The sequence below is a fragment of the Mustela nivalis genome (assembly GCF_964662115.1).
Source record: "Mustela nivalis genome assembly, chromosome: 10".
Classification (NCBI taxonomy): Eukaryota; Metazoa; Chordata; class Mammalia; order Carnivora; family Mustelidae; genus Mustela; species Mustela nivalis.
The window spans coordinates 1,594,199-1,609,992 of record NC_139029.1 but is presented as its reverse complement, the minus strand read 5'-3'; the positions used below and the strand labels follow the sequence as shown (position 1 = coordinate 1,609,992).

The 15,794-nt window shown below is 66.3% G+C and overlaps 1 protein-coding gene across 3 annotated transcripts in view; it reads left to right on the top strand.

Annotated features, from left to right (window-relative positions):
• Positions 1–15,794, top strand: part of MEGF6 (multiple EGF like domains 6) — an 83,104-nt gene that overhangs the window by 1,989 nt on the left and 65,321 nt on the right. For 2 of the 3 annotated variants that reach the window (XM_082687633.1, XM_082687632.1), the window contains exons 2-3: positions 2,320–2,454; positions 5,621–5,730. In XM_082687633.1, the coding sequence (XP_082543759.1) occupies positions 2,320–2,454; positions 5,621–5,730 (245 nt within the window). Of the gene's footprint in view, positions 1–2,319; positions 2,455–5,620; positions 5,731–6,963; positions 6,981–15,794 lie in introns of those variants that run through there. The other variant, XM_082687634.1, reaches the window with a different exon arrangement.

Sequence of the window (15,794 nt, the reverse complement as noted above, 5' to 3'; positions counted from 1 at the left end):
TCCCAGAAGGTGCTTCGCCTACACTGGTGCTGAGGGCACCCTTGGGGGAGATGTGGTGAGCCCGCAGGGCCTGGCACAGGCATCCCCACCCTCTGTGGCTTTCCTGAGCCACCTGGTGGGCCTCTGGGGGAGGCTAAGAGAAGAGGCGTGCTGGGGGGAGTCCCACTGATTCACAGCCCTGGGCCTCAGGGGGCCTTTGTGGACCTGTGGGAGCCTGTGGCTGGTTCTTTGGCTCCCACTGGCTGGCCATGTCCAGATTCAAAACCCCGCGACCCATCTTTATGTATCTGTTTGTGTCTCTGAAGTGAATTTCTTATGGCGGAGTGGTTGGCTTTCCTTCCTGGGGCCTGGAATGACTGCTCCGTGCCCACGGCTGGCCCAAGGCTACCGGTTGGGCTGGCGGGAGCAGGGTCGGGACAGGAGACGGTGTCCCCACGCACTGGAGTTCCGGCTGGCTGCGGTCCTAGGCTGCGGGGCTCCAAGCTGCACGCCGGGAAGCTCGCAGGCCGGGGGACCTGTGTTCAGAGGCCCGCTGCGGGGTTCGCAAGGGGGGCCTGGAAGAACAGACGTGGCACAAACGCCCCTCGGTAGCCTGACCTCTGGACGGGGGCGGCCGAGCAGCTCGCTGAGGCCGGCCGTTTCTCCCTGCCTCCCAGCCCGGGGCTTCCCACCTTCACTTCCTCGCCTCGGGGCCATCATCGGGGGACCCAGGGGCAGCAGTCCCACAGAGCTGTGTTCTCCTCGCCTCGGGGCCATCATCTGGGGGCCCAGGGGCAGCAGTCCCGCAGAGCTGTGTTCTCCTCGTCGTCTGGGAATTGCGTTCCCTCCCCAGATGGGAAGCAGGAGCCCACGGCCACTTGGGCTGACGCTCGGCTCCGTCTGTTCCCTCCCCCGTCCCACGCCCTCCACCCTGCACATGGAAAAGATGGCCAAGGTTGGGCTTGTGAAGGGCTGGGAACTCCCCAGAAGAGATCATTCCGGAGCTCACCCTGGCCCTGCGGGGCCTATGGAGAACCCGCAAGGCTGCTGCTGTCCTCAGGGCCGTGGGGGGCCAGGCCTTAAGGAGGAGTCACGCAGGTGCCCCGGGATGGGGACAGGGCATGGGACAGTGACTGGAGGCCCCGCGGTTTGAAGAGAGCCAGGAAGGGACGGTGTCTTTGGGGAGGAGCCAGCCCACCCCACCCTCCTCAGAGGAACCTGGCTGGCCTCTCAGGGGTGGCAAAACTTTGTCTTCTCTCTGGGACTTGGTGAAATTTGCCTCCCTCCGAGGCCCACACCCTGTCCCTGAATCCCAGCACGCCTGGGGCAAGCTGTGACCCTCTGCTCCCCTCGCCCCCCCTTCTGGAGCAGGGCTGGGCCCCTTCTGCCTCTTCTCCGCCTCCTCCTCCTTCCAGAGTGTGGCGTGCTCCTGTCCGTGCACTGCGGGCTCATGTCCGTGCACTGCGGGCTCCTGTCCGTGCACTGGCGGGCTCCTGTCCGTGCACTGGTGGGCTCCTGTCCGTGCGCTGCGGGCTCCTGTCCGTGCGCTGCGGGCTCCTGTCCGTGCACTGCGGGCTCCTGTCCGTGCACTGCGGGCTCCTGTCCGTGCACTGGCGGGCTCCTGTCCGTGCACTGGTGGGCTCCTGTCCGTGCACTGCGGGCTCCTGTCCGTGCACTGGCGGGCTCCTGTCCGTGCACTGGTGGGCTCCTGTCCGTGCACTGCGGGCTCCTGTCCGTGCACTGCGGGCTCCTGTCCGTGCACTGGCGGGCTCCTGTCCGTGCACTGCGGGCTCCTGTCCGTGCACTGGCGGGCTCCTGTCCATGCACTTTCGGGCAGCGGCTCCCGGGGGCCGAGGAGCCCGGCCTCACGGGGCTCCCACTGTGGCCCCCACAGTGGAGGCTGGAGGCTCCCCTTTTCCATTCTTTCTGGCTCTGCTTGTCCTGCCTGGAGCCCACACCGGCCCAGCCACGTGCCTGGCACCCGCCGCTCAGGGGCCGTCTCTGAGGCCGGCATGGCTGGGGATGAGGCGGCCTAGAACAGGAGTCACGTGAACACGGGGTTGAAACCACTGTTCCCACGGGACCCCCGGTACCTTGTTCAAGGGGGCAGCGGTATCTATCCTTTGGGGTCAGCAGGATTAGAACACCCCTGTGGGCGGCATGGGGGCCCTGCCTGGAGGACCCTCGGACCGGACCCTCTTCCTCTGAGGCCCACACCCTAGAGGCAGGGCCCGCCTGGACCCCACCCCCGACGGCTCCACACCCCAGCGTGAGTGTGCAGGAGGGCTGAGGCCCGCTGGCTCTTGGTGGCCAGGCGCTGACGTCTGTCCTCTGTCCCAGGCCCCACGTGTGTGCAGAGCGGGAGCTGACCTTGGTGGGCCGCCGCCAGCCCTGTGTGCAGGCTTTCAGCCGGACCGTGCCCGTGTGGAAGGCGGGCTGCGGGCGGCAGGCGTGGTGCATCCGCCACGAGCGGAGGTATGTGCTGGGGTCCCCGAGTCCGGTGTGGGAGCGGGGTGACGAGGGTGGGGGGCTGTCCTGATCTCAGGGCCTTCGGGGAGCAGTGGGGGCCCCGCAGGGAGGAGGGGGTTCTGTGGGAGGGGGCTCTGAGGCAGGTGGAGCCTTGTGGGGGAGGCGGGGGCCACATGAGAGGTGAAAAGCGGGGTACCCAGCCTGCTAGGCTCTGCGGGGCTGCTGAGGCCAAGCCCAGGCTTCATTCCCAGAGGAGCCGACGCGAGACCTTTTATTGCTCAAGATTTTATTTCAAAATCAAATTAAGGAGTGCCTTTGCATACCTCTCCACATTTTACAGACTCGGGCTCTGGAATCTGCGCGGTTGCAAAGTGGGGCGGTGGGGGGGCCTCAGCGCGGGCCCCTCCCCTGGCTGGCAGCCGCAAGGCCTCCGGGTTAGGTGTGGGGAAGGCGGGAACGGGCCTCGGGTGGGGTGCGGTGTCCAGCGCTGCAGTGAGGCCTTTGGGAGTGGCCTGCCTGGTGTCCGTGGAGGGTGTGAACTCCCTCTCTGGGAGCTTGGTCGTGTCTGGGGTCAGTGGCCACTGCCTCAGGTGAGCCCAGGGGCCGGGGACGCTGCTCCAGGTCCTCTGGTGCTTGGGATGGCGGGGATCCCAGGCAGCAGGGAAACGGCTCCCCTCGTCCTCCCGCAGAGAGGCCCATGCGCAGTGTCCCCAGCTTGGGCTGTGTCCCCCAGCCGCTTACCACTTCACTGTGAGCGGTGAGGCTGCCGGGAGCACCGGAGCCCCCGGGCTGGAGAGTCGGGTGGGTAGCTCTGCTGAGAAGCCCCAGGCTCCCCGTAGCTGGCTCCCACCCAGCCTGGGTGGGGTGGGAACAGAGTTTTCAAAGCATCCGGGTGCCTTCAGTGTCCTGGTGGGGCATCTGGGGGCGTGGGAGGAAAGTCCCCCTGCCTGGGAGGTCCTTGCTGTCCGTCACTTGGGGCAGGGGCTGTGGGGTCTCTGTTGGGCTTCCTGCTCCGGGGCAGAGGCCCACCTTGCCTAGCTCCAGGTCTCTGGGACCCTCCCTTTGGGTTCAGCAGGAACAGTCTGGGTCCCTGGCCTGCTTGGGGGCAGGGTCTGCGGGGTCTCCTGGCCTGCAGTGCAGCTGGGGCTCTCCCCGCCCTCACGGGCTGCCTCCCCCCGCCCCCTCGCCCTCCACTCCATGTGAACGAGATCTGCCTCACCACTGCGGTGTCCTGTGGGGTTTCCTGAGACCCGCACCAAGCACTCGCTGGGCCCGGCCCCACCTCCCTTCTGTGGGGCTGGGGATGGGTCGTGGTCCTTCCCGTGATCCCGCAGTGGAGCCCCGCGTGCTGGCTCCGGGCACTTGCCCCAGTGCCTCATCCAGATGGTCCTCTGGCGGCAGCCCTTGGAGCTGGCACACTCCCTTTCCTCCTTCTGGAATGCACAGAGGCTGCAGTTTTCCTGGGAGGCGGGCCCTGCCCCCCGGCCCCCTGCTCCCCATCTGCCCGTCCGGGGCCGGCTCTCCTAGTGCCTTGGGAGCATCCTCCCGACAAACCAGCACGGGCTGTGCCCGGTCTGAGGAGCCCCCGGCAGCGTGGAGGCCCCTGCCCCTTCGCGGCATAAGGTCCGTGCAAAGGGAGGAGGAAGGAGCGCTTGGAGGCGCCAGGAGCCCCACGGAGCCCCACGGAGCCCCACGGAGCCCCTCCCCTGGGCCGTCCCCCAGGTGTCCTGCCCTGGGACCCACGCTCCGAGGGGACTGCACAAGGTAGAGATGTGTGCAGCAGCCCGGCACCCCCGTGCCCCGTCGCCCTTGACCCTGATGTGAGCCAGCTCCCCGGCTGGGCCCGAGTCCCCGTGATTGTCCCCTGCGAGCTGTTGCACCTGCCCGCCTCTGTGAGCCGTGTCCTGGGAGCTGTCCCATGTGGACTGCAGTGGAGCGAGGGGTCGGCTCTTGGGGCCTGAGGGGGCAGTAGGCCCACCCGCGGTCTCAGAGGGTCTGTAACTTCTGAGGGTGGGGGAGGTGGCAGATGGGCTGGTCGTCTCCGTTCTCCGGGTGACCGCGAGGAGCGGCACGTAGCCCTGGGAGAGGAGTAAATATTTACCATGGAAGGGCCCAAACACTGTTTGCTCTGCCAAAAACTGTCCACTGCTGTGGTCGGTTTCCCTCCAGGCGAGTGGATTCATGTCCTGCCAAAGTGGCCTTTTGCAGAGCTCTCCCGAGCTGCCGTGCGCGGCAGGAGCGTCTGAATTCATGCTTCCGGGAAGTGGCCTTGTTTGCTTGTTTGTGGGGTCCCTGGGCTTCCCACGGCTCCCCAGGGCTAAGCCCCAGCAAGCGGAAGGGTGTCCCGTCACCTGAAAACAGTGGTCTGGGCCCTTGGGCTGCTCCTGGGGCTCCAGGGTTCTTGACCCCACGGCTGCTGGGGACCATTCCTCCAAACAGCGGTGGCACAGGCTTGCAGGTCCGAAGGCTGCAGGTGGCCACGGGGCACCCCCTTCCTCTTGTTCTGTCACTCTCTCTGCTTAGCCTTCGTGGGAGCTGCTCCCATCCTGAGTGGGAACTGGCCCGGGTCCAAGGCCTCCCCCGAGAGGCCTTCCCGCCTGCTCCCCTCTGATCTTAGGGCTGTGTGCTGGTCACGCTCTGGTCCTTCTGCTGCTGTCCACGGCGCTTCTCCCGTTCACCCTGTCTCCTCAGCTCAGCCCTACGCTCCTCAGGTGGGGAAGGGGTGCCTCACAGATGCCTTAAGCCGTCGTGCTGTGCCCTGGTGGGCTGAGAGCCTGGGGTCTGAATTGCTGCCACCCGGGTCGCAGCCCACCCAGCGCTGGACCTAGGAAGCCCCGCTTGTTCCTAAGCTGGGCACTTCGTGTCAGGCCCCCGGTGCTCAGGTCTGGCCTGGTGGTAAGAGCCAGATGTGGGGATCTGGCCCGCAGCTGGGGCGGATAGGGAGCGGGGTAGCACCCACCCCCGGGAGCGCTGGCCGGGGCCCTTGTTGCTGGCTGCGGGCCGGTCGCCTGCCCCCTGCTCCTTTAGGCTCTGCTCTGGGGCACAGACCTTCCACCCGCCTCTAAGCCTCAACCTGCTGAGCTTGAAACGGGGCAGGGAGGGCCCGGAGCGCCGGGAGATGCCGCCAGCACTGTCTGCACAGTGAGTGATTCCCGTCTCCCTTCTTTTCTAGAACCATCTACTACACCGGCTACAGGCAGGTGTACGCCATGGAGGCCCAGACTGTGCTCAGGTGCTGCCCGGGCTGGAGCCAGCGGCCCGGTGACCAGGGCTGCCTCTCCCGTGAGTGCCCCTTCCCGACCCCGAATCCGTGCGCTGGAGGCCGTGTCTGAAGGGGACATGGCTCCGGGGGCTCCGAGCAGAGGGTGTGAGGCTGTCCGCCAGTGCTTGGGTTCCTGGCATGGGGAGGGGGTCTGAGGGTGGCCCTGAGCCACGCGCTGCTGTCTGTGGGCTCAGCTGCCTCTTCAGGGTTCCGTCATGGAGACGTCCTGCCCCACCATAGCCATGGCCTTGCTCTGGGTCCTTCTTCTCTGTTCCCAAATGGGCCCTGGGCTGGGTGTTGGGCCCCTGGCCTTTGTGGACTGTTATCTGGGAGACTGTAGCGCCTGTCGTGCCTCCGTCCTGGCGCCCCGGGCCGCAGTCTCCCCTTCTGCTTCATGGAGGTTTGCCACAGCCTCCCTGGGAGGGGGGTCCTGGTAGAACGCGAGGGAGCCGTGAGTCCGCACGCGCGAGCCTCACTGCGAAGCCTCTGCTTCAGAAACTAAATGGGGCTCACGGCTCTGGAGTCCGGCTGCAGGGAGTGTCTGGGGAGCTGATCCTGGCCTGTGGGTGCAGACACAGGTGGGCCGGCAGGTGGTGTGGCGCAGGTAGGGGGGCCGCTGGGGCTGATGGGCTAGGAGTGGCAGCATCCCCTCCCGAGAGAGGTGGTCCCGGAGGTCTGGCCTCTCCTGAAACAGTGACAGGGCTCGCCTGACGTGAGGGAGGGGGCCATGCGGCAGGGGTGGCGGGGGCCCCAGCTCCCCCATGCTGGGACAGGAGCTGGACCTCGGGGGCTCTGTTCCAGCCTGTCTCTCCGCCCCTGCGTCCCTCCACACAGGCAGCACGGGAGCCGCTGAATGGGGGCAGAGACGCCTTTAGAGACACTCCAGTGGGAAAAAGGGAAGAGAAGGATGCTGGGGCTGTTGTTCTGGGAGAGGAAATGAATAATTCTCCCCAGGAAGGGAGCAGGAGGGCAGAGGAGAAGGAAGCAGCCCTGGCTTCCCTCGTGGGCAGGAGAGGCTCAGGGGACAGGGCGGACGCCTGGACGCCCGCCAGCCGGCCCTCCGGCGGGAGGTGCCCCGGCCCCGGCCCCGGCAGCAGTGCTTCTCCCCACCCTCTCTGATCCTGGGGACGTGTGTTTTCCCTGCTTCTGGCTTCCAGGAAAACAAAGGAGTCTGTTCACTGGGGGTGTGGGGTGGAGGTCAAAGCTGAGGGCCCTGGTTTCCACTGAGACAGGGCTCCTGAGGCCTGCTGGAGGCAACCCTAGTAATCCAGTGAGCGGTCGGGACAGGCGGAGGAGGCAGGGGCTATGGCACGGGGTGGGGGGTGTTGTGGAGCACGGCCTTCTGTCTGGGGAGGGCCGTGGACACGCAACCCCATGGCCGGCCTGGGGTGGGGGTCCTTCTGCACTTGGCTTCCCGGGCTGGGGGAGTAGTGGGTGTGTACACTGCCATGGGCGGCGGGGGGGACCCAGGGGACAGGTCAAGCTTGCTACCGCAACGTTCCCAGCTTCCATACTCTTGAGCTGGGGTTGGAAGGCTCTCGGTTTCCCCCGTGTCTTGGAGCGACCTTCCCAGGGTCGGGGTTGCCGAGGAGCAGCGGGGTGCAAGGGCCAGCCGCATCCCGGGAGGCCAGGTCGGAGGCAGGCCCCGAATGCTGGATTTTCAGGGATGGGAGGCCCATCTGGCACAGGTCCGTGGCCATGCCAGTCTGTCCTTGCACTCTGGCTCAGCGTGAGCTCCTGGCCTGGCTTGCGGCTCTGTCTGCCTGTGCTGGTGGCCAGGGAGGAAGGCTGGCTCTGCCTCGGCCTCGCCAGCTAGTAGGAGGTGGGTACAGGGCTGCGGGGCAGGGAGCTCGCCGGCAGGTGAGACCTAAAGCCGCCGGGGCAGCCTTGGCCTTGCAGAGGTGGAGGAGCTGGGCTGGGGACAGGGCTAGGGTGGTGAGGAAAGGGGGCGTCTCGGCCACAGGGCCTGGCCTTGAGGGTCCCGGTTGTCCCATCGGCCTGGAGACGTGGATGGGCTCCCACGTGTATCCTAAACTTGAGGCTTTGTCTTTCTTATTTTTTTAAACAAACAAACAAACAAACAAACATTTTAGTGCAGGATTTACTTATTTCTGTGTCTGGATTTGATTTGAAGGAAAAGGCCTGGACCCGGCCTCTCGGGACACCCGCTCGTCCCCCCGTGTCTGGGTCCCCGGCCTGGGAAGGGACGGAGGGCCAGAGAAGGTCACGTGGGGCAGAGCCCGGGCCTGGGCCCCCCGGGGATGGCTGTTTCTCAGCCGGGGCCTGGCAGGGAGCAGACGCTGTGGGACAGGGGTGCGGGGCCGGGGGGCATACAGCCAGCTGCGGCTTCGATGTGTGGATGGGCAGGGCGGGCCTGCAGGGGCACGGGGGTTGCCGAGGGAGGCAGGAGCCCATGTGGGAGCGCTGTCCCTGTGGCCAGAGCACAGAGTGGACTTTCTGCTGTGAGCAGAGTCCTCGGTCACTCTGTTTCCTGCCCCAGACGGAGTGGGTGCCCAGAACCCCCAGCCGGGACACCCTGCCCAGTGGTGTCGACTGAAAGGCTGGGGGGTTGCCTCTGGTCCCCTTCTTGCCGGCTTGGGTGTGGGTCCCGGGGCTGGAGGCTGGTCGGGGCCCCCACTGGGGAGAGGCGCCCGCTTCCTGCGCAGGGGCCTGGGAGTCAGGAGTCTCCGCTTTGGCCCTCCCCATCCCTGTCCTCTCTGGCACCGTCCCCCTGTCCCAGCCCAGGCGGTCTGCAGACGCGCGGGAGGCTGGGTCGGGCGGGGGGCAGGTCCCCTGCTGCAGACGGCCCCAGCCCCGGGAGACGTCCTCGCTTTGCGTGACCTGGAACCATAGCCACATGGGGGGAGCCGTCAGGGCCCCGTGGGCTCGTGTGGGAGTGCGGAGCAGACATCGTGCTGTGTGGGAGAATGACAGGAAGCCTCTAAGGTCCCTGTGACTTCTCAGGGACGCACTCAGCGGCATGGATGACCTGGAGGTGACCAGAAAGGAAAAAGGCTGCCTGGCTGGGGTGGCGTTGCCTGGTGACCAGGGGGCTCTCTCGGGTCTGTGTGGTACGTGCGTGCCCACGAGCGGCTGGGCGCTGACCCTCTCTGCTGTTGGGGTGCCCGATTCCCACGCGGCCCCTCCCTTAATTCCACGTCCCTCTCAGTGGGGCGTGGCTTTCCTGGACACCCCCGTGTCCAGGTCCCCAGCCCCCCTCATCGAAGGGAGCCCGAGCATGAAGGTGCTGCCCGCGGACCCTAACTTGGAGACACCCAGGAATGAGGTGCCAGGGGATGCCCTGCGGCTCCTGCCCTGGGGCTGTGCAGCCTGAGCGCTGGGCACCGAGGAGGCTGCAGGACGGAGCGCAGACCCTGGGCAGCTGCGAGGAGCTGCGCCTGCAATGCAGGATGGCAAGGGCTTCCGTGGTCTGGGAAGCTCCGCGTAAAGCGCAGAGAAGCAGGTTCCGTCGTTGCAGGACTTATCAGAGCATTTAACATGCTCATGTGGCCTGTGGGTTCCTGAGAAAGGCTATGTAGTATTTTCCAAAGCAACCCTTTCTTTAAAAAGAAGGGAATAAAAGGATACAACAAAGTTGAAAAAATAAACAGTGTCCCTAAGGCACGCTGGGAAACAGCCGGCCGAGCGGCGGGACGTCGTCCGTGCAGGTCTGACAGCGAGCTCTGCACTGGGCTCAGGCGCAGGAGTGGCGGTGACAGAGACCGGGACTGGCCCCCCCTGCAGCGGACCTGCGGTGCTGTGGCGGCGGACAGGTGGGCAAGCACACGGTGGTTCTGTGCCAGCCCACTGCTGCTCTCTCCGGGGAAGGCTCGGGGGAGGGGCGTCTGGCTGGTGGGGGCTTCTGGGGGGTTGGGCGGGACTTGGAACAGCTCAGGTTGGCTCTCTGGAGGGCGGCGGTGTGCCATGCCAGTGTGGGGATCCTTCCTGCTTCGCCCCGTGGGCTCCCCGGCGTACGGCTGCGCCCGAGTGTCCTCCTCCGTCTCAGCGGGGCCTGCCGGGATCCTGTGAGCTCAGTCCCTGCCTTCGTCACGCCTGCAAAGACTCTGTTTCCAAGTAAGGTCCCTTTCTGAGGTCCTGGGGCCCTGGTGAGGACAGGGAGCCCGTGCAGGGTCTGGCTGGGGGAGGGACACGGTCTGCTGCAGCGGGCAGAGGGGACGCTGGGCCGTCAAGGAGCCAGCTCGGGCCTGGTCCTGGCGGGTGGCGGAGCGCGGTGGGAAGTGGCCGGATTCTGGACGTGTGGATGGAGTGGGAACTAGGCCTACACGGCGTGGCCGTGGCTGGGCTTTCAGGACCCCACATGTGCCCGGGTTGTGTGGGGCACAGCCTTGCCCTTGACTCTGGAGCTGACCCTCAGAGGCGACCATGGCCTGTGGAGGGCACTGTAGGGCGGCCACCCAGAGCTGTCCCCACAGGCTGTCCTGGCCTGTCGTGGTCGCTCGTGTCTTACCGCCCAGGGCATGCCAGGCCGGCTGGGGGAGATCTGTCGCCTGTGAGGGCTTCCCAGGAGTGTGGGGGATTGATGTGGTTTGTCGTCACAGGAGCCTGGGATGGGCCACGTGGTGGGCCCACGGGACAGAAGCCAGGGCTGCTGACCAGCTCACAGGCGGGCCCTAGAGCTCTTCCTCCCTCCTGGGACATCGGCGTCTCCTCTGTGATCCTGGGGCTGCGGGAATGAGTGGCAGGAAGGCTGCCGGGGGCCCCGGGGACGGCTGCCTCTGCCTCCTGCCTCGCGGTTCACTTTTCCTTTTCCGTTCCGGACGCGTGTCAGCCCCGCGCCCAGCGTGGGAATTTGCACGGCCAGCACTCTGGCTGTCCTGTCCTCGCTGTGGATGTGGACGCCCGTACGGTTGCTGGGGGCCGTGTTGCTCTGCAGCGAGCCCCTCACCCCCCAGGCTGTCCCCAGATGTGGAGTCACAGCCGGACTCGTGGTGCTGCGTCAGGCACGTTTGCACGCGCGTGCATACTCGTGCACTGGGCCCGCGTGCTGTCCACCCGGGAGCTCACCCACATCACAGCCTCCTGGGTGTGTGCGCGGTCCACACCCGTGCTCACGCTCACACGGACCCGCAGTCACACGCACTCACACGCAGATGGTTCCCACGTGCGGATATGCTCTCCCTCAGACATGTGCCCACACCATGTGCTCGTGCACACACAGGCTCCCGTACACACATGCGGGCACTGGACACACGCGTCCATGCTCCTGTACACGCGTACCACGTGCCTGTCCGCTGACGTGCGTGTGCGGGGCTCACGGCCGCGGCAGGGCCTGCACGCCCGCTGCACACGCACCGTCCGCTCACACGGGGGGCCGCGGCGCACGGCCCACACCCCGAGCATGTGCCCCTCCCCCGTGCGGCTCTGCCATCCAGTGCGGGGTCCCGGGCCCGGGGTGACTGCCTCCCTGCAGTACGGGTCTGGGACGAGGGGAGGTGGGGCTGGAGGCTTGGGGTCCCAGCCTCTAGCTGTCAGCTGGCATTGGGCTGAAGGCCAGCAGGCCTCCAGCAGGATGGAGGGGCCAAGCAGGAGGGACCCAGGGCCTGTCCTGCCCCCTGGGCTCCCAGGGACGTGGCCTCCATCCGGTACCTGCCCCTTGATGGGAGACGGGCACTGAGGGCCCCACTCCCGGCCACCTGGGCGGCTCTGCCAGCACCTGGGGGAGGTTTCAGAGATGCTACCCTGTGGCTTGATTGATGACTGAGGACTGCCCCGAGCCGCGGTGCTCATCCCGCCGCCCTGCGGTGCACAGTGCTGTCCTCACCGTCACCCCCTCCGTCTGGGCTCCCCCCAACCCCGCTTTAGTCTGAGGCCCTAAAGATGGTGGATGGAGGCGCTCTGTGCTGGGTGCAGCCCCACCTCTGCCTGGTGCTGGCTTCCCAGGCCGGTTGCTGGGGGACCGTTGGGAACACACGTGTGTCTGCCTGGGGCTCCGCCCTGCTGTCTGTGCCCCAGCAGCCCCGGGAGAGTTTCTGGGCCCCTGGGCTGCGTAGCACACAGCCTGTCTCTGGCTGGCCCGGTGGCTTCGGCCATGGGCAGGACAGGGCCTGGTGCTGGTGCCTCTGCTTCCCGTGCCGAACCTGGGAGCCGGGGACCCACGGACCTGCGGGCGTCGGATTGGGAGCCTGTGTTCGATCGGGCCTCTCTGAGGTTTCTTTTCTTTCTTTCTTTCTTTTTTTTAACTTTTTAATTTTTTAAAAGATTTTATTTATTTATTTGACACATAGAGAAAGATCACAAGTAGACAGAGAGGCCAGCAGAGAGGGGGAAGCAGGCTCCCCGCTGAGCAGAGAGCCCGATGCGGGACTCGATTCCAGGACCCTGAGATCGTGACCTGAGCCGAAGGCAGAGGCCCAACCCACTGAGCCACCCAGGCGCTCCTCTCTGAGGTTTCTGTGAGCCAGTTCCCCACCGGGAGCTCCCGTGGGCCCCCACACCTACCACGTAGCTCGGTGGTGGGCTGATCCCCCGTTGTGGCGGAGGAGCTCCGGCCCGGAGAGGCCCCTTCCAGGTTCCTTCTTGAACATTCTATTGGCTGCAGGGAGGGGCTGAGTTTGCTGCAAGCCTGGCCAGGAGGTGCCCTCAGCCCCAGCCATCAGACAGCCCTGCCCCTCCTCTGGGGATGCCGAGGGGGAGCTGGCACAGGGGTGGGGCTCCGCTGCTCCTGGGCCCGGCCCTCATGGCAGGGAGTGGGCGGGAGCCGGAGGCATCGGCACGGGAGGCTGAGCAGCTGGGACAGATCGTGGGAGAGCAGGGCCCAGGCCAGGAGCTTTGCTTTGGGTCTGAGTCCGTCCCTCCGGCCCCCGGCCTGCTGGAGCTACAGAACGCACATGGGGCTCGTGGGCCTTTTGGGCAGAGGTGCCGGGGAGAAGGCTGACATTTGTGCCGCACGCACGTTTGGTGAGCCAGGCCGTGTGTTCAGAGCCTGTGGGAGTGGGAGTGGCCCCGGAGACCAGGAGAAACTTGTGCGCCCGGATCACACCTGCCCCGCCTGAGGCCACCCCTGCAGGCAGCTACTTAGGGAAGAGCAGAGCAGGGCCCATGGGCCAGCCACGTGGCAGTTCGGGGATGTGGCCCGGGCCCACATGGGCAGAAGCCCAGTGCTCGCAGAGGAGCGGAGCCCCGTCACCACGTGAGCCCGTCCCAGGGCAGGGGCCGCCCCTGCTCCTGCAGCAGGGTCACGTGAGGTCCAGCCGAGGGCAGGTGTTTCGTGGCGCCCACTGTAAGAGAGCATGGCCGGCCTTAAGATGCCACAGGTGTCCGGAGCGCCTGGGTGGCTCCGTCGGTCGAGCGTGCGACTCTTTGTTTCGGCCCAGGTCACCTCATGGGTCACGAGACGGAACCCCGTGTCAGGCTCCGTGCTCAGCGGGGACCCTCGTCCTCCCCCAGCCCCGAGCACGCGTGCACACCCGTGTGCTCTCTTCCTAAAATCAGCCAGTCTTTGGAAAGGAAGGAAGGAAGGATGGTGTCCAGACGTGCTGCCTTCACCCTGGGGACTGCGCTCCCCAGATCCGTCATCCTGCAGACTGGACGCCCCCCGGGGCCCCACCAGCATTTGGTTCTGGGGATGTGGGTAGACCCACCCTGTGTCCCCCCGAGGCCCCAAGGTCTGGGGCAGCTGGGGTGCTTTGTGAGTGACCCTGTCCCGGCGCCTCCAGCCCCATTCCGCACACCAGGGAGGGCGATGTTCCTCCTTCTTGGTTCGGGCGGTGGGCGGGGAGCCCCATCAGCCCTGCGGGTGGGCTGCTGCGGGCAGTGGGTCCGGCTTCGGGCTCAGACGGGCCGTGGAGCAGACACTTGGCAGCACGAAGGTCGCTGAGAAGATTGTGTCCGTGTGTGCAGATCGCCCGTCCTGGAGCTTAACCCAAGTTTGTTTGTTTCTTCTTTTTTTCTTTCTTTTTATTTTATTTTATTTCATTTCATTTCATTTCATTTATTGAAAGAGCGCGAGAGAGAATGAGAGAGAGAGGGGCCAGCGGGAGACGCAGTCTCCCCGCCGAGCAGGGAGTCCGACGCGGGACTCGATCCCGGGACTCCGGGATCATGACTGGAGCTGAAGGCAGTCGCTCCAGGTGCCCTTAACCCGTTTCTGACCCACCGACTCACATCAGACAGAACACGTGTGCGCAGGCCTTGCCCGTTAAGGCATCTGGGCCATGGGAAGCCGGCGGGGGTTTGGGGCAGAGGGAGATGCGAGCATGATGGCTCCTGGGAGCCTTCTCCAGCCCCGTGGGTCTCCGCGGCTCGGGCCCCCCTCTGCCGGCTCGGCCCTCAGAGAACACGGCCGCCCACGGCAGCAGACCCTGTGGGCGCCCCTGTCCCGGGTCACCTGCGCCGGCCCTGGTATTTCTGACTCTTGGGAGGCGGTTCCTTCAGGGCTCCTGAAGGTCCTGTGGCCACAGGCCTGGCCAAGCTGCGTCTGAGGGACGGTCCCCAGGAGACCCCCGGCCCCGGCCCTGGGAACATAGTAGGTGTTTCAAAAAAATACACTGTTAAGTAGAGAACACATTTGCTGCTCGGCAATCTCTAAATTGTCTGCACGGCGCCCGTCCAGCCTCCGTTCACGGCCACGGGTCAGGTTTTCCCGGTGTCCCTGCTGACCTGGCGCTTCTTCCCACCCGGGGTCGGCTGGGCACGTGGGCCTGGCGGCCCGGCTCTGCCTCCTGAGCTCTGTCTGCCCCGGCGTGAGCCTTCCTGTGCTTGCTTGGGCCGCATCCTTCCTCAACCTCCGGCGGGGGGTTTTGGGGTCCTTGTCTGCTGTCTGTGCTGCCCCCTTGGAGGCGTGGTGGGAGTCGGGCTGTGCCCTGCCGCTGGAGGTGACCCTCCTGACAGAGGGGAGGGAGACCCTGTCATGCAGCCCGGCCCACCCGTGGGGTTACGCAGGGGAAGCCCCCTCCTCTACCTCTCGCGCACAGCCCGGCTCCACGCCCGCCCCAGCAGGCTCTGCCCCCCAGGTTCCCTCCGCAGCCCCCCACTACCCCTGCATCCGCCAGCTTCCCCGGGAGTGCCCCTTCTCGGTGTGGGGCATAGTCGTGTATCTTAGTCTTTCCCGTTTTCGTTTCTGTGGCTGTGCTGCCCTACGCATCCCTCCGTCGGGGGACGCCCCAGCTCTGTCCTCCCGCGACGGCCTGGCCACTCCCCACCCTGCCTGTCTGTGGTGCGTTCTTGCTTTCCTTCCTTCGACGGCGCCTTCGGGGTCTGCGTGTGGGCGGGGCCCCGGAGCCCGGCGGGTGGCAGCCAGGATGGGGTCGACCCTTGCTCTCAGGGAGTCCGTGGGCACGGTAGGGAGAGGGCCGCGCTGTGGGTGCACATGCTGTGTGACATCTGGGGACGATGCCCGTTGTCCTGGCTGTGGCAGCCCAGAGCGCCCCTGGGGTCTGAGGGATGAGCTCACGGTACGGGTGGCTTTGTGCTCAGCGGACAAGAAGGTCACAGCGGCCGTGGGGCGGAGAAAGCGGGTGAGCAGGGCGAGCCGGGACAGTGGCCCTCACTGGCCCCGTGGGGCCGGGGGTGCTGGGGGAAGGTGGGCTCCACGTACCCTGGAGCTAGGTTCCGGGCCTCTAGCCTCTGGGACGCTGCTGCTGTCCGCGCCCCAGCTCAGCCCCTCGGCCGGCCTTCCCCGTGTGGGCTCCGGGGTCGCCGTGCGTGCCCTCCCCACCCCCCTGTGGCGCCGTTTTGCCCCCAACTCCCCACTCCTGCACATTTCAGACACGTCCTCCGGCTGCAGGTGTGGGGCCGGAGCAAGGGGGAGCCCTGCCCCCAACACTGGGACAGCGGCCACAGTTAGGGGACAGAGAGGAGGACGCATTCCACAGACGGCCCTCCTGACCCCAGGCTCTACGCAGAGGATCCTGGGGCCTGGTCCCTGCTGGCGGGCTGTGTGGCCCGGGGCCACGTGCCGCCTGTCTCTGAGCCTCCGTGTCCTTACCAAGCACAGCGTCCGTCCCAGAAGGCTGACTGGCCCCATGTGCCGGGCCGACAGCCCTCTGGAGTTTCTCTTCCTGCTCCTGGTGGGACCCGTGAAGTGACCATGAAGTCACTGAGCCCATGGTTCACGCCAGGCTCC